Source organism: Lontra canadensis, unplaced genomic scaffold (assembly GCF_010015895.1).
Source record: "Lontra canadensis isolate GAN:19392208 unplaced genomic scaffold, GSC_riverotter_1.0 scaffold1, whole genome shotgun sequence".
NCBI lineage: Eukaryota > Metazoa > Chordata > Mammalia > Carnivora > Mustelidae > Lontra > Lontra canadensis.
The window spans coordinates 103,409,441-103,428,248 of record NW_022630995.1 but is presented as its reverse complement, the minus strand read 5'-3'; the positions used below and the strand labels follow the sequence as shown (position 1 = coordinate 103,428,248).

Here is an 18,808-nt window from a genome sequence, read left to right as displayed (position 1 = left end):
GCTCCTAGGACAGAATGATTAAGACTAAGTTGTTAGTCACATGTAGAGCTACCATGATAGTCTTGACATTTATATTTTACAAACTGACACATCTAAAAAATCTTCTCTGATCATTTGTCCCAATTACATAAGAAGGATACAAGATAGTCATAAAATTTAGAGAAGAAGCCCTAAGTATTTGGTGCCTACCAGTTCTTAGTATTTGTGTATATTCATATATTTATAAAATATTTTCTTCAATTTTTAACTGTAGATTTCAAATATGAACACATCTTCATAATGGAGTCTATGTAGTTATTAAAAATTATTCTAGATCTACACTTAACAGACACTTAGAGATACAGAATGATGTTCACCATATATTTTAAATGAATAAGTACTTATAAAACCATTACAGGAATTGATTTCATTTTTATATTATTGTATTTGTATGTACTTAGAAAAACCTGGAAAGACACACATAAAAATTTTTATAATGGTTACTTCTGCTTTGTAGTATGTTTTTTATTGTTTTTCCCTTATTCTTTATATTTTATATTTTTGTGCATCAATTTTTTTGTTCAATAAGCATTAAACAGGGGCGCCTGGGTGACTCAGTGGGTTAAATCCTCTGCCTTCAGCTCCGGTCATGATCTCAGGGTCCTGGGATCGAGCCCCACATCGGGTTCTCTGCTCAGCGGGGAGCCTGCTTCCTCCTCTCTCTCTGCCTGCCTCTCTGCCAACTTGTGGTCTCTGTCTGTCAAATAAATAAATAAAATCTTAAAAAAAAAAAGCATTAAACATTTATAATCCTTTAAAAAATAATTTTAAGAGAGGAAATAAGAAAATTACCAGTATGTGAGAATTTCATACATGAAAAAGTAATGTTTTATATCAGTGAACAAAAGAGAAATTGTTAAATTATGGGATATAAAAAACTAACCATATGAAAACCTCAAATGGATCAAAATGTTAAATATATAAAGGAATTATAAAGATACAAAAGAGGAAATACATGTAAATATTTACTTATTGGGGTAAGAAGGAATTACTTTCAAAGTAAAATATCGAAGACAGAAACAATCATGAAAGGAAAAAACCTTACAAGATTTCAATATATAAAAGAGACATTTTTGGGGCACCTGGGTGGCTCAGTGGGTTAAAGCCTCTGCCTTCGGCTCAGGTCATGATCCCAGGGTCCTGGGATGGAGCCCCGTATCGAGCCCCGAATCGGGCTCTATGTGCAGCAGGGAATCTGCTTCCCCCTCTCTCTCTGCCTGCCTCTCTGCCTACTTGTGATCTCTGTCTGTCAAATAAATAAATAAATAAATCTTTTAAAAAAATAATAAAAGAGAAATTTTTGAAAATATATAACCAGAGGTCTAACAAATCTGTATTTTAGATGAAGAGCCAACACAAAAATAAAGGACATAAGTAACCCCAAATCACCAATAAACATGAAATAAACATATAAAAGATGTTCAACCTCACTATAAACTGTGTTTGGTTTTGCTTTTTAAAATAATGTCCAAATGGGGCACCTGGGTGAGTATCCCACTGTTGATTTTGGCTCAGGTCATAATCTCAGGGTTCTGGGATTGAGTACCCCCACCCCAGGGGCCAGGCTGCCTGCTCATCAGGGATTCTGCTTGGGAGTCTCTCTTCTTCTTCCTCTACCACTCCCTCTTCTCATATGTGCCTGCACCCTCTCTCTAAAATAAATAAATAGGGGGGCCTGGGTGGCTCAGTGGGTTAAGCCTCTGCCTTCAGCTCAGAGGTTGGGATAGAGCCCTGCATCTGGCTCTCTGCTTCCTCCTCTCTCTCTGCCTTCCTCTCCTGTGATCTCTCTCACTGTCAAATAAATTTTTTAAATCTTTAAAAATAAATAAATAAATAATAAAAAACCATAAACAAATAATTTTTAAAAATAAGTAAATAAAATAATGTCCAAATCTAGCACCTAAAATGAGCACTCTGATAAAAGAATGGGAATGTAAAACTGTTACAGTTTTTATTATTTATTGAGAAAAACTGTATTGAGAAGCAGGGAGCCTGCTTCCCTCTCTCTCTCTGCCTGCCTCTCTGCTGTATATTTAAATAATTATCAAAAATGTGTATAGACAGAAAAGTTCTGAAAGAATATAGTGTATTTTAAAATTTTAATAGTAGTTATCTCTGAAAGCCAGGTTTCCAGGTTTTCTTCTTCTCACCTATATTTTCTGATTTTGGCACACTGAGAATATCTTTATCTAAAAAAAGAAAAATGTGGGATACCTGGGTGGCTCAGTCAGTTGGGCATCTGCCTTTGGCTCAGGTCACGATCCCAGGGTACTGGAATCTAGTCCCACATCCAGCTCCTTGCTCTACAGGGAGTCTGCTTCTCCCTCTGCCTGCTGTTCTCCCTGCTTGTGCTCTCTCTCTCTCTGTCTGACAGATAAATACATAAAATCTTTTTTAAAATTTAAAAAAAAAAGGCTTTTCAAACTTGCACCACTGAGGAATTGCATAGGAAAGCTGAAAACATTCATAACAAGAGTCCCCTTATCTAAGCACTTAAGATATCAGGCAGCTCCATTCATGCAACTCTATGCTCCAAACTCCCAACAGCTTCCCCATTACATGCAGAATAAAAACCAACGTGCTTCCCAAGGCTTACAAGCCCTACAAGATCTGCAGTAGATGCCCTCTTTGAACACATTCCCTTCCCCAAGGGCTCACAGGGCCCCAGTCACACTAGCCAGCTTACTATTCTACAACTTCTCCAGCACGTTCCCATCTCAAGGCCTCTCCCCTCTCCGACTTTTTTCTTTTTAAAACTGACCTTATCAAAAAGATCTCTGCTTAAAAGTTACTTTATCAAGACAGCTATCTTTAACCACTTTATTCTTTTTTTTTTTTAAGATTTATTTATTTATTTGATAGAGAACGAGAGATCACAAGTAGGCAGAGAGGCAAGGCAGAGAAAGAGGAGGAAGCAGGCTCCCCACAGAGCGGAGAATCCAAGGTGGGGCTCCATCCCAGGACCCTGGGATCATGACCTGAGCCTAAGGCAGAGGCTTTAACCCACTGAGCCACCCAGGTGCCTCTAACCACTTTATTCTAATAGCAGTTCTTCCCCATCAGCCTTCTACCCCTGCTTCCTCTAATCGAATTTCTTTTCCATGCACCACCTGCCATTATATTGTCTATTAATTTGTTTATTGTCTATCTCCTCCACTGGAATGCCTATTGGGACAAAGAGTTTGTTTTCCTCACCACTCAGTTTCAAGCACTTTAAATAGTGCCTGCTACATTGGAAGTACAGAATACTTACAAGATAATTAGGGGAATGAGTAAGTAAATAACTTTGGCCAAGATATGTTTCAAGTTCTTGTGTAAACACAGTATTCGGCCTTACCTGCTCTAAACGATAGACGATTTCCTGAGGCCAACACCAAAAGGGTAGTTGTAATAAAGCAGGTGGAATAACAGCAGCATATTAATTCAATAATACTGCTGTTGCTGATGATTAGGCCCAGAGTTCCCCAATCCCCAAAAGCCTCCCCCCAACCTCTCACTGCACTACCATTTAAAACCTACATCTTGGGGCGCCTGGGTGGCTCCGTAGGTTAAGCCTCTGCCTTCAGCTCAGGTCCTGATCTCAGGGTCCTGGGACCGAGCCCTCCATAGGGCTCTCTGCACGGCAGGGAGCCTGCTTCCCCCTCACTCTGCCTACCTCTCTGCCTACTTGTGATCTCTCTGTCAAATAAATAAGAATCTTTTTAAAAGTTTTTTAAAAATTAAAAATTAAAAAATAAAACCCATATCTTTGAAAATTAAATTGTGGAAAATCAGAGAGGGAGATGAACCATGAAAGACTGTGGACTCTGAGAAACAAACTGAGGGTTTTAGAGGTGAGGGGAGGAGGGGGTTGGGTGAGCCTGGTGGTGGGTATTAAGGAGGGCATGTGCTGCATGGAGCACTGGGTGTGGTGCATAAGTAATGAATCTTGGAACACTGGGAAAAAAAAATTGATAAGGAGAAAAATAAATAAATAAATAAAATCTTTTCAGAAAAGAAGAAAAAAATTTTTAAAAAACCCACATCTACCTTACTGAACTTAAAGTTTTTCTAAGAATTTCTGAATATATTTAACAAACATTATAAATTATTTCCATGAGGAAAAGTCAGTTATTTCATACTCTGAGCAACCTCCTTCTCATTAGCTAGTAACCAAACCCTGTTTCTTAATATGTAGCCTTATAACATGAAATAATCATCTGATTTGCTAAAGCCACTAATTATTTCTCACTGCCCTTAATTTTTCAGTAAAACGAGGCAAGGAGAGACCCTGCAAAATAAACACAGGCACTCTAAAAGCATGTGTGAGGGAAGCCTCAGGGAACCAAGGTCAGCTGTAGCCTATGTCACAAATAGTTTGTTAACTAAAAGTAGTTAAAGTACCCAAATTTGAAAATAAGTTATTTTTAAAAAAGATAAACCGGACTATGGTCAGTGTCATTTACAAGATTCACTTCCTTTATGATACATATTTCTTGAAAAAAAGCTAATGTGTACCAGATCAGAAATTCTGCATAACCCTACTTGATGATGCCGTCATTTAAGTAAACTGTGAATGATATTCCCCATAGTCAACCACAGGAATATCATAATTTTTCACAACACCACAGTAAGCATAGTACAGTTGAGAGCCCAGACTATGGAATGGAGTCTGGCCAGCCTGGGCTAGAATTCCACTTCTGCCACTTAGTTGCTGTGTGATCTTCAGTAAATTGTCTACCTTCTCCGGGCTCCCTAACTCCGTATCATCCATAAAACGCAGATTAAGAAGATCTACTCTTGTAGAGATGTTTCTTGGGGCTGGTAAAATGTATCAAAAACTCTTGTACCAGGCAAGAACGACTGAAGAATGGGAAAGCCATAGGCAGCTGATGGAACAGTGCACAGAAACAGTGGAAGGTGGAAAAGTCTGGAAAAGCTCTCAATTTCTCTGCACACAGGCAGCCAAAGAGGAAACCGTCCTCCACAAGGAATCTATAAATTGGAAGATTTGTTAACACACACACACATAATGTGCCCTAAGAAACGGCATCTTTCTTCATATCCCAATCAGCCTTAAAAATTATTTAGCCTTTACACTAGCACTAATAATCCTAGCCTTACACTTGTATGTCTCATTTTCCTTACCCTAGGAGGGTTGCATCAATCCCAACCCGACTCCCTGAGGTCTACAAGCTAAAGGGAAAAACTAAGACATTACTGAATATAGCTAATGCTTAGCAAAACTATTGTCCCCTAAAGGGTCCGTATAGTAAAACAGTAAACCCCCCGCCTTACGCTTTGTCGGTAACAAACTCCTCAGTGGAGAACTACAGCAATAGGGAAACCGCCAGTAGAAACACTACGCGCCCAGTATGAACTTCCGCTTTCCAGAATTAGTGGTGTCCCAGACTGGGTCCGGCCGCCTGCACCAAGCACGGACCCCAGCGCTCCTCTCCGCCAACAGTAGATTAACTGCTTCAACATTTCTCCGCCCTATACCACAAGACCTAAAGGAAAAGTTAGGGGCCAAAGCCCCCTAAGGTTTGGGGGCTGCTAAGCCGTTCCTGCGCCCCTCTCAGCACAAGAGGCACGCGGGTGCAGGTTGCGGCGGGGCGTCTGCGCACAGTACCTGGATGAGGCCCCGCTGGAACAGGGCGCTGTGCACGCAACCGGGTACCCTCCCCGGCAGCTCCAGGGAGCCGTTCCCGCTGCGGATCCTCCAGCTTCCCCGCAAGCTGAGGCTGCGCCCCAAGGCTATGGGGCCCGCTCCGCACAGAGCGAGCAGGAAAAGCAGGCGGAGGCGCATACCTAGAGCGGGTGCTGCGCCACCCGCGCCTGCGGCCGCGGAAGCGCGAGTTCCTCGGAAGCCGCCCGGGCTCTAGCACTCCCCGCCGGGGCCCCGCCCCCGGCTCCGCCCCCAGGTCAGCTGAGAAGCCGGGACCGCCTGGGCTCCTGCGGCGGGGTGGGCTGGCGGGGAACGCAGAGCTCTGGTGAATGGGTGGGCAGAAGAATCTGGTCCTGGTTGGTACCTCGGCAGTCTGGGCAATTTTCAGCGCTTATTCCTGCTGCTCCGGTGTCTGAGCAGAAGGCGAGAACAGTGCAGGGCAATTGGGACACACAGATCCCTGGGCACAAAGTGGCGCTCAAAGCCTCAGGGAGCTCAAGGACCGACAGTAGGATGATGAGACCCAGCGAGAGAGGCTTCCAACCGCTTCAGACAACCGAAACACGGAGACACTCGCCTCCTCAGCTCCCCCAGATTTCCCGGGACCTTCATCCACACTTCAGAGGCCTGTCTGGCGGCAGTAACGCTCACCTCCTGCAGCTCCACAGGTGGGTCTCACAGCGCACTCCCACCCTTCAGAGATGAAACAGTGACTAAAATTACCTGATTGGTAGGGTCATTTTGAGGGCTGAGAAAATCCGTGTACCGCGTGGAGCGTAGGGCCTGGCCCAGAAAAAAAACAGCAAGTTAGTTAATGTTAGTGGACTACGACCCTCTGTTTTGAAAAGCCTCACAGAGGAGGCTTCCTGAGGTTCCAGAAATGTGCACCTGATGTGCAGGCAAATTTAAAATCCTCCACCGCTCAGTGAGGGTGAGACTTGAACTGGGAAGTTTCCTGAACTCAAAAAAAATGTAGATAGTCCAATTTTTTCAGGTTGTTATTCACATAGAAGGAGTTAACTTGTATGGCTGTTCCTAACAACGCAGGGGTACCCAAGGAATAGCACAGGCTTATTTCAGGTTTCATTGTCACGTGGTCTACTTAAGTCCCATTTTGCAATAGGATGTAACACTGATCCTAGGAAGGTGAGACGGAATTTTACATTGCATGAAATGGATTTATTCCTGTGCTGATATTATCTCCCTTGTTTCCATATTTAGGAGGAAGCTTGTGAAGGGTTCTCCCCTCATCAAATCTGAGCTTTGTTTTGGCTATTTATAATGACCCTGGAAGTGCCTGAACCTGTTGACACAGGACAGTATTTTACTTTTACAGAGGCATTATTTTTTTCACAAGCCTAGTGTCTTGGCTTTGGGGGTATTATGGATTATCCAGTCCAAGCCTCTGGTTTTGCAGCTGAGGGAACAGAGTCCAAAGAGGTCAGGTGACTGGCCTATCATACAGTGGCAAACAGAACCAAAATTCTCCAGTTCTGACTTAGTCTCCCTGTAGTAGAGACTACTGATATTGAGAAGGCTGTGGCTCAGAGCCTTCCACACTAAAGCAGCATTCTTACTTTGGAACAAAGAGAACAAAGCTCTCAATTCAAATAATATGCCATAACTCAATGCAATAAATAGTCAGTCTTGGTCTGTTTAAAACTAATTACAAGACATGACAGCAAGAGTAGCAAAGGAATTTTTTCATAAATCTCAGAGATTCCATTAAACCCAGTCAAAGGAAAACTCATCCCAGCCAGTATATTTGGATATATTCTGTTGTTCTATTAAGAAATAGTTTAAAGGGGCGCCTGGGTGGCTCAGTCAGCTAAACATCTGCTTGCAGCCCAAGTCATGATCTCAGGGTTCTGGGATCAAGCCCCAAATAGGACTTCTGCTCAGAGAAGAGCCTGCTTCTCCCTCCCCCTGCACCTGCTCACACAGGCACTCATGCTCTCTCTCTCTCTCTCAAATAAGTAAATAAATAAAATCTTTGGGGGAAAAAAATGAAATAGTTTAAGGAATCTATTTTAAGAAAAAAAGAAGAATACGCACCAGGACACAAACATGGCATGACATGGATTGCTTCACTTTGAAATCTTCTCATTTGATGTTTTCCAAAATTCAGACTGTTTAAATCAAATGATAGTTTCCTGGTTTAAAAAGACAAGGCTTATAGAAATTAAATGATATGCAGGGTCAGCATCCTGCTACAGAAGACCAATGAGGGCTTTTTGGCTCACATGACAATGCTTCCATCATCTCTAAATATATGAAGTTGGTAAACTCATTAGATTAGAACACCAAGGTATACCAAGGCCAAGATGTTCCAATCCCATGAGATAATTACATAAATTATAATGAGGGAAGAAAAATGACTCAGTGTCTGCTTAATCCCCAAAGCTAGGGACAATAGGCCAGAAGTATCTCCCTAGAAAGTTATACAAAGAACTCTTAAGCTCAACTATAAGTTCACAAATAACCTGGCTAAGAAGTGGACCAGAGACCTTAGCAGGCAAGTCACCTAAGAAGATATACAGATGGCAAATAAACATATGAAAAGATGTTCCACATCATTTATCATCAAGCAAATGCAAATTAAAACAATGAGATACCACTACACACTTGTTAGAATGACCAAAATTCAAAATACTGACAACACCAAATGTTGGCAAGGATGTGGAGAAGCAGGAACTCTCATTCATTGTTGATGTGAGTGCAGAATGATAAAACCACTTTGGAAGATACTTTGGTGGTTTGTTACAGAATTAAATATGTACTTACCTTATGATCCAGCAATCACAGTGCTTGATATTTACCCAAAGGAGTTAAAAACTTATGTCCATACAAAAATACTCAGGAGCACCTGGGTGACTCAGTCGATTAACCATCTGATTCTTGATTTCAGCTCAGGTCATGATCTCAGGGTCAATAGATCAAGGCTGGGTATGGAGCTTGCTTATGATTCTCTTTCCCTCTGCCCCTCCGCCTCCTTCCCCTACTCGTGAGTGCATGCATGCATGCTTGCTCTCACTGTTTTACAAAAAAAAAAAAAAAGCATATGGATGTCTATAGTAGTTTTATTAGTAACTGTTAAAACCTGGAAGCAACCAAGATGTTGACATCAGTAGGTGAATGGATAAATAAATTGTGGTATGTCTAGACAATGGAATATTATTCAGTGCTAAAAAGAAACGAACTATGAGCACTGGGTATTATGTACAACTAATGAATCTTTGAACACTATATCAAAAACTAATGATTCACTATATGTTGGCTAACTGAATATTTAAAAAGAAGAAGAAGAAAAGAAATTTGGAGAAAAGTGAGTCAGAAAAATCTTATGACCAAAAAAGATATCATATAACAGTGTATTAATACTTATTATATATAAAATTATGATACAAAAATGGTGTTTGTTATTTCTATTGCACTTTTTAAAAGATTTTATTTATTTATTTATTTATTGGACAGAGATACCGAGAGAGCACAAGCAGGCAGAGCAGCGGAGGGAGAGGGAGAAGCAGGCTCCCCACTGAGCAGGGAGCCCGATGTGGGGCTTGATACCAGGACCCTGGGATCATAACCCAAGCCAAAGGCAGTCGCTTAACCAACTGAGCCACCCAGCCACCCCTTTGGTTGCATTTTAAAACTGATAAATTAATCTTGAAAAAAACAAAAAAGAAACTATCAAGCCGTGAAAAGACAGGGAAGAAACTTAAATACATATTACAAAGTAAAAGAAGCCATTCTGAAAAGGCTATAAAAAAATATGATTCCAAGTATATGACACTCTGGAACATGTTAAACTATGAAGACAGTAAAAAAGATGAGTAGTAGAAAGATGCCAGGGGTTAGGGAGGGTTGAATATATAGAGCACAGAGGACTTTTAGGGCAGGGAAACTACTCTGTGTAACCATAATGGTGGGTATATATTGCTATACATTTGTCAAAACCCATAGAAGGCACCACACAGTGAGTGAACTGCAGCATCAACTACAGACTTTGGGTGATAATGTAAGTTCATCAGTGGTAACAAAATGTACCACTCTAGTGGATAATGGGGGAGGCTGTGTATGTGTGGGAGCAGGGAATGTATGGGAGATCTTTGTATTTTTCATTCAATTATGCTGTTAACTTGAAATTGCTCTAAAAATAGTCTGTTAAAATATATATTTCTAGAAATTCTGTGGGTCAAAGAAAGAAGACTTCCAGTTAATGATTTGTTGTGTACAGATCTTGGAAGTCATCACTGCATCCTAAAAATAAGCAAAAAGCTGAACTGAAAATCACTAACTCTTCTTAAGTCCATCAGAGAATTCAGGTGATGGCAAAACACTACCCCCAAAACTGGAGAGACAGGTGGATACAGAGAATCACGGCTTACTATAGCAGAAACCCATGAACAGAAAGCTCCTCAGGAACAACACTAGGGTAGGAAAACCTACACTATAAATGATGAATTTCTGGAGACTGTGAGTTAAAAACTCTATAGGAGCCCAGGCTTAGGGGGTCACCCAGGCTTTTGTGGGTTTTGCTTTCCGGAGCTCAACCAAGTTCTCACACTGAAGATTAGAGAATAATTCCCTGATACTTCAGCAGGAGGAGAAGGAAAGGAACCGTTTTGAAATACATCAGACCATTCTGATCTTCTTAATAAGACCTGTCATCAAGAGAAACCATTTAACCAAAGCCTAAACCTTTGGGGTTTTATCAGGGTCTAACCAATCTGGAAGAAGGGAAATACTAACTCCAACATTATTTATAGATTCAATGGAATTCCAATTAAAATCCCAGCTAGTTATTTTGTGGATTTTGATAAACCTATTCTCAAGTTTATAAGAAGAGGCAAAAGGCCCAGAATAACTGAGACAATATTGAATAAGCCAAACAAAATTGAACACTACCCTATCAGGAGCTCAGCAGAGTTGGGAGAGAGCTGAGCTACCAGGTGTTGGAACAGCCAATCAAACCAACAAGGAGCCAAAATGAAAGTAACAGTGAAGACTTTAATTACTTACTGTGATAGTATAAACAAAAGGCTAAAATTGAAGATGTCAACTCCCCCTGCTCCATTTCCCCCATGAAATGGCATACAAATTGAGGGTCAGGTGGATCAGCAGAGATATGGGCATTGTCTCACTGTTGAGGGAACCCTGAACAAAAGGTTCTGGCTGCTTTATGAACCCTAGGGGGAGGGAGGAGAGGAAGGGCTAACAGTAGAAAATTACTGGGTAGTGAGTCTAAGTAGGGATAAATGAGATTAAGGTTTCCCATTTGTCCTGCCCCATAAGGAGATATTGGCAGAGTCAGCTGAAGTAGACCTCTGCTCAGGACCTCAGATAAAGAGACCTAGGAATGAAGTTATAGGGGCTGGGAATGTAAATATGTGAAGAACATGAACAGCCAGAGGACATCAGTCCTTCACAGCAACTCCGTTTAGAGACTGTACTACTTGATTGTATACCAAGTCTGATATGAGGGGATGGATGGCTTTTTCCCACGAGGCCTGTCAGGTAAGACCTTTGTAATTGCCTATGGTCAGGACTAAAAAATTACACTTACATCATGTGATCCCTCAAATCTGATAGTGCTGGAGATTTATCCATGGAAGATACATAGAGTTTGGGACAAGCTCCAATAGAAGAGTCATGGTGTAGATCCTTATATTCTATAACAAAGCTATGCACTTCACCATAAAAAACTACTCTGAAAAATATGTCCTAGTATGCTGCTGGGTCTTACCAAATACCAAACATCTGACCGTGGTACATTAAAGGACTGTGCAGCCTGAGCAGAGGATTATCAAAGCAACCAAGTCATAAAGCTGGGCAGAAGCATCAATGTCCCATTGTATGTAGGAAGTGATATATTCAGGTTCAAGCAAAGCCCAAGGCACTCAAGTAAACTATAAGAATAGGTGGTGTAGCCTTCCATGTCACTTACTTTGCTATACCGATGACCTCATGGGGAGTTCCTTATGACCAACTAACACAGGCCTGATTCACATGTAGGCTGCTGGTACAATATATTGGAACTGACTGTAAAAGTATAGCTGCTAGCCACATTACAGCACCATTCAGGAATAGCCCTCCATGACACTGGTGAGAGGAAATCTCATTACACAAAGTTGTGAGACCTGTGTTTGATTTTTCACTTCATGTGATAGGAGAGGTAGCCTGAGCTATAGTTATATATTGAACATCTGAGCTGAGCCAAAAGTCTTGTTTGTTTGGGGCCTTAAAAGGGCTGTAAAAGAGAAAGAAGTGCCTGGGTGGCTCAGTTGGTTGAGTGTCTGACTCTTGATTTCGGCTCAGGTCATGACCTTGGGTCATAAGTTAGAGCCCCATGTTGGGCTCCACACTTGGCAGGGAGTCTGCTTTTCTCCCTCTCTTTCTGCCCCTTCCCGTGTTTGTGCTCACTCACTCTCACACGCTCTCTCTCTAAAATAAATAAATCTTTAAAAAGAGGGGGAGAACCTTAAATGAGGGTGGAAAATGGGTGACATGGAGGTCTGGGTAGATAATATGTGGATGGACGCTATAGGAGTGGGCACAACACATGCAGTTTTGTTGTGTCTCACATTAATGCTCAAAGAACAACATGTACCACAGAGGAGGGTCTGGAAAATCAAGTACACAGAAAGCCCAGTCCTTTGGATTTTAGCCAGTTTCTCTGTGCACCACTCCAGTACTTGACATTGAACGCATGAAGGAAGTGATCATAGGAGCAAAGATGAAAGCCAAGCAGACCCAACAACATGGGACTTCTCTCACCAAAGATGATCTTACTTACTGCCTTCACTGGTTGCCCAACTAGCCAGAAGCAGAGACTGATGCTGAGTTCTAGATAATGGTACCAGCCAACCACCAATTGGCAGGTTGATTACCCTTGACCCTTTGCCCCTTGTTGGGACCATCATATTGATTTACTGGAATTAATACAATGTCTGAAAATGTTCTGCCTTCCCTGACTGCAGTGTCTCCATAGCACTATCCTAAAGTTATAGAATTCTTTCTTTTGAAATGGTATCCCTATGACATTGCCTTAGAAAATAGACCCACTCAATGTCAAAAGAAATGTGAAAAAGGCCTCGTGAACTTAAGAATCACTAATTTTACCAAGTACCTTATCAGCCAGGAGCAGCCATCCAGAACAAAACAAAACAAACGCTGAAACAGTGGAAATTTCAGCTTAGGTGTTAGCTAGAGGACAGTATCTTGTGAGGTTGAAGCCCTTTCCTTCAGGATGCAGTATATACACTGATTCTCTGGCTAGTTTTTGTGCTGTGTCTCCCAGAACTAGAAAACTGAGGTATAAGAACCAAGATGTAGAAGTGGCTGTTGCCTCTCTCATCATCATTATCAGTGACTCACTAATGGAATTTGTCTTTCCTATTCCTGAAACTGTTGACTCTGTTAGGTCAGAAGTCTTAATTCCAGGGGTGGGAAAGATACAGGGTTCCACCCAGTTGGAAGTTGTGACTAATATTTTGGAATCACTTTGGGTTCCTCATGCTATTGGACAAACAGGTAAAAAGAGAGTTGATGTACTTGCTGGGTAATGAATTCTGATAGCCAGGTGAAGCTGGAGTTGCTACAGCCTAATGAACAAAAGGAGGATTCGGTTCGGAAACTTTGGGAGTCAGTGGAACATCTCTAACCACTTCCATGCCCAGTGTTAACTGTCAATGGGAAATTACAATCAACATAACCCAATAAATCAAAACAATCCAACATGCAATCCACTTGGGTCTCAGTAGCCCCAGGACCCAGGCCTACCCAATCAGTCCCATGGTTATTCTGGCTACTATCATCACTTTAAATCTCAGATGAGGCAGCATGCCACAAAAACTAGAATCAGACTTTCCTAGCAACTGCCTAAAGGTGCTTTCCTACTTTCTCTGACTCACTTCTCTTTTCCTACAATCTCACTATTCTGGGATCTTACCTCCCAAAGAAAACATTAACAATTAAACTTTGCCTCCATCTCTCTTTGCTAGGGCATTCCAACAAAGAAAATCTTCTCTCTCAATTTCTATTCATTAGCTTAATTGGTCATTCTAGGCTGTCCAATAAAAATTAGACTTTCAGAGCTATTCAGTAGAAATATAATGCATGACTCATAAGTTTGACAATATCTAGTAATCACATTTTTAAAAGTAAAGAGGAGCACCTGGTTGGTTCAGTCAGGAGAGCATGTGACTCCTGCTCTCAGGGCCATGACTTCCAGGCCCACATGGGGCATGGAGATTCCTTAAAAAAAAAAAAAAGAGGGGGCACCCAGGTGGCTCAGTGGGTTAGGGCCTCTGCCTTCAGCTCAGGTCATGATCTCGGGGTCCTGGGATTGAGCCCCACATCAGGCTCTCTGCTAAGCGGGGAGCCTGCTTCCCCCTCTCTCTCCGCCTGCCTCTCTGCCTACTTGTGATCTCTTTCTCTGTCAAATAAATAAATAACATCTTTAAAAAAAAAAAAAGAGCAAAAGGAAACAGGTGAAATAAATTTTAATACATTTTATCTAAACCAATATATAAAAAATACTATCATTTTAACATATTCAATATAATTATTGAGATATTTTACATTCTTTAATACAAGGTTTCAAAATCTTGTAAATTTTATACTTAGCACATCTCAATTTGAATGGTAACTTTGGATCTGTATTCAATATCATACGTTTTACAGTGAAAAATATTCACATACCCAATTTGTTCTGAAATATCGGGGCACAATTCCCCATGGATCTCATCTTTCTGAACATCTTGTGAGCAGAGGCCCTGGATACTTTTTTTTTTTTTTTTAAAGATTTTATTTATTTATTTGACAGACAGAGATCACAAGCAGGCAGAGAGGCAGGCAGAGAGAGAGAGAGAGAGAGGAGGAAGCAGGCTCCCTGCTGAGCAGAGAGCCCGATGTGGGGCTCGATCCCAGGACCCTGGGATTATGACCTGAGCGGAAGGCAGAGGCTTAACCCACTGAGCCACCCAGGCGCCCCGGCCCTGGATACTTTTGTTCTGCACTATCTTGTAAAGGATATTTGTATTTCAAACAGCTTTGGAAAAAGAACACCCACCCATGTCTTAGTTTAGGTAGTCAGGCAGAGAGCAAACTCTCCCTTCCAATGCCTTTTTGTTCTATTTAGGTCCTCAACAGATTAGAGGATGCTGAGTCACAAATGGGAGGACAATCTGATTTACTTAGCCTACCGATTCAAATGCTAATCTCTTCTGGAAGCATCTTCACAGACACACCCAGAAATGTATAACCACTTATCTGGGCATCTTGTGTCCTAGTCAAGTTAACAAAAAAAAATCAGCCATCACAATGTACAGTTCAGTGAGTTTGGCAAATGTATATATACTTGTGTAATCACTAACCCCATTAAGATATAGGACATTTAATACTGGAAAGTTTCCTTGTGCTTCTTTCTAATCAAATTATCCCCATCCCAGGTAACCACGTTTCTGATTTCTATCACCATAGTTTAATTTTGTCTCTTCTTGAATGTCCTGCAAATGGACTTGCACACTATGTTTCTTTACTTCTCTTTTTCGGTATAATGTTCTTCACATTTATCCATGACATTCATCCTTATTCTTGAAAGATCTTTTTCTTGATATAGTATTCCAGGGTGATAGTTATTTTTCCTCGGTGCATTGAAGATAATATTCTACTATCTTCTGTTTCCAGGATTTATTGAGAAATATTTCATTTTTGTTCTTGAGTTGATCTACTTATTGTTTCTTTGCAGGTAACCTACTTTATTTGCAGAAGAAGTGGCAGCTCTGTATGGAGCTCTGGACTACAAGTGGGAGGCACACAAGCTGTGTTGAGGCTTGTAGAAGTGGGTTCTGGTGTAAGACACTCCAGGACACAGGAAACTGTGTATAGGTCATACAGGAACATTGGTTTCCATGTCAAGGGGGCTGCAAAAAGATGATCACCTGGCCAAGGCGGCAAAGTCTCCTATGAATTGTGTTGTAGGCCTATGGACATTTACTGAATGTCTTTAGACCCATACCAGGCAAACAACAGTCCATACCAGGCAAACAACAGTCCACACCATGAACTGCTAGAGAACTTTTTCGTTTTCCTACAATATTCCCCCATTACCCTCTACTGAGAAAGCTTAACATTATGCTCATAAGAAATGCTTAAAGGAATTCAGGTGTTTCTCACAAAGGATACAGGCATACCTCAGAGATAGTGTCGATTTGGTTCCAGACCACCACAATAATGTTAGTATTGCAGTAAAGTGAATCAAATTAATTTTTTGGTTTCTCAGTGCATGTAAAAGTTATGTTTACACGATGCCGTAGTCTATTAAGTGTGCGACACTGTTATGTCCAAAAAGGCCATGCATGTACCTTAATTTAAAAATACTAACCATTGGGGTACCTGGGTGGCTCAGTGGGTTAAGCCTCTGCCTTCAGCTCAGGTCATGATCTCAGGGTCCTGGGAATAAGCCCTGCATGGGGCTCTCTGCTCAGCAGGGAGCCTGCTTCTCCCTCTCTTTCTGCCTGCCTGTCTGCCTACTTGTGATCTACAAATAAATAAATAAATAATCAAATAAATAAATAAAATCTTGTAAAAAAATTTTTTTTAAATACTAACCATTATCTGAACTTTGAGCAAGCCATTATCACTGATTGCAGATCACCGTAACAAATATAATAATGAAAAAAAAATTGAAATATTGTAAGAATTACCAAACTGCCCATACACAAAGATAAACTCACAGTGGATAAAAGACCTCGACGTGAGGCAGGAATCTGTCAGAGTCCTAGAGGAGAACATAGGCAGTAACATCTTCGACTGGGCCAGAGCAACTTCTTTCAAGACACATCTCCAAAGGCAAAGCAAACAAAAGCAAAAATGAACTTTGGGGACTTCATCAAGATCAAACCTTCTGCACACCAAAGGAAACAGCCAACAAAACAAAGAGGCAACTCAAGGAATGGGAGAAGATATTAGCAAATGATACTACAGACAAAGGGCTGATACCCAAGATCTATAAAGGACTCCTCAAACTCAACACAGACAAAACAGATAATCACATCAAAAAATGGGCAGAAGACATGAACTGACACTTCTCCAAAGAAGACATACAAATGGCTAACAGACACGTGGAAAAATGTTCATCATCATTAGCCATCAGGGAAATTCAAATCAAAACCACATCGAGATACCACCTTACACCAGTTAGAATGGCCAAAATTAACAAGACAGTGAACAACAAGTGTTGGAGAGGATGTGGAGAAAGGGGAACTCTCTTACACTGTTGGTGGGAATGCAAGTTGGTGCAGCCACTTTGGAAAACAGTGGAGATCCCTTAAGAAATTAAAAATAGAGCTTTGCTATGATCCTGCAATTGCACTACTGGGTATTTACCCCAAGAATAATCTTTCACTACATATGTAGTGAAAAGAAGGGCCACCTGTACCCCAATGTTCATAGCAGCAATGTCCACAATCACCAAACTGGGGAAAGAACCAAGATGCCCTTCAATGGACGAATGGATAAAGAAGATAAGGTCCATATATACAATGGAGTATTATGCCTCCATCAGAAAGAATGAATACCCAACTTTTGTATCAACATGGACGGGACTGGAGGAGATTATGCTGAGTGAAATAAGTCAAGCAGAGAGAGTCAATTATCATATGGTTTCACTTACTTGTGGAGCATAAGGAATAACACTGAAGACATTGGGAGATGGAGAGGAGAAGTGAGTTGGGGGAAATTGGAGGTGGAGACGAAACATGAGAGACTGTGGACTCTGAGAAACAAACTAAACAAACTGAGGGTTTTGGAGGGGAGGAGGGTGGGGGTTTGGTGAGCCTGTTGGTGGGTATTAAGGACGGCACATATTGCATGGAGCACTGGGTGTGGTGCATAAACAATGACTCTTGGAACACTAAAAGAAAAAAATTAAAAATTTAATTTAATTAAAAAAAAAAAAAAAAGAATTACCAAACTGTGACACAGAGATACAAAGTGAGTAAATGCTGTTGTTAGAAATAGAGCTGATGCAATGTCCACAATAGCCAAACTATGGAAAGAACCTAGATGTCCATCAACAGATGAATGGATAAAGAAGATGTGGTATATATACACAATGGAATACTATGCAGCCATCAAAAGAAATGAAATCTTGCCATTTGTGACAACGTGGATGGAACTAGAGGGTATTCTGCTTAGTGAAATAAGCCAATCAGAGAAAGACAACTATCATATGATCTCCCTGATATGAGGAAGTGGAGATGCAATGTGGGGGGTTGGAGGGTAGGAAAAGAAAAAATGAAAGAAGATGGGATTGGGAGGGAGACAAACCATAAAAGACTCAATCTCAAAAAACAGACTGAGGGTTGCTGGGGGGAGGGGAGATGGGAGAGGGTAATGGGGATATGGGCATTGGGGAGGGTATGTGCTATCATGAGTGCTGTGAAATGTGTAAACCTGGCGATTCACAGACCTGTACCCCTGGGGATAAAGATACATTATATGTTTATTTAAAAAAACTTAAAAAATTAAAAAATAAATCTGGAAAAAAAAAAAAGAAAGAAATAGAGCTGATGGACTGGCTCAATGCACAGTTGCCACAATTTCAATTTGTAAAAAATACCGTATCTGTGAAGCAATAAAATGAGGTATGCTTGTATGTTGAAAAGTGCATTTGGAACCTAGAGGAAATAAATTGAACTCAAGCTCCAATTAGACGTTAGACTTACTCATGTTTCTTTCTATGTTTCATAGACTCTCATATTTTACATTTCTCTGTGCTACATTCAGAATTTCTTTATGTTTACCACTGCTCTAATTCTTGCTTCAGCTGTGTCTACTGGGTATTAAACCTATTCTAAGAGTTGAAATTTCAATTACTCTTTTTTTTTCTCTGAAAATACTGCTTCTGGTTATTTTTCAAGTCTGACTTGTCATTTTTATAGTCTCTTGGTCTTTATACTTCAAACCTCTTTTATTTCTGGCATAATATTTAGGAGGTAAGACTTGAATTTGATTACCTGGACCTAAATCCCAATTTCCGTTATTAGCTGAGTAACCCTCGGTAAGTCATTTAGCTTCTTTTTCACTTAGCATCCTCATCCATATAGCAGAGATAAT

General features: G+C 40.9%; 1 protein-coding gene across 2 annotated transcripts in view; it reads right to left on the bottom strand.

Annotated features, from left to right (window-relative positions):
- The window catches only part of MANBA (mannosidase beta), a 121,067-nt gene extending 115,237 nt beyond the window's left edge, over window positions 1-5,830 (bottom strand). For both annotated transcript variants that reach the window (XM_032860840.1, XM_032860849.1), the window contains exon 1: window positions 5,651-5,830. In XM_032860840.1, the coding sequence (XP_032716731.1) occupies window positions 5,651-5,827 (177 nt within the window). In that variant the 5' untranslated portion in view covers window positions 5,828-5,830. The remainder of the gene's footprint in view (window positions 1-5,650) is intronic.
- Window positions 5,831-18,808: the final 12,978 nt, after the last annotated feature.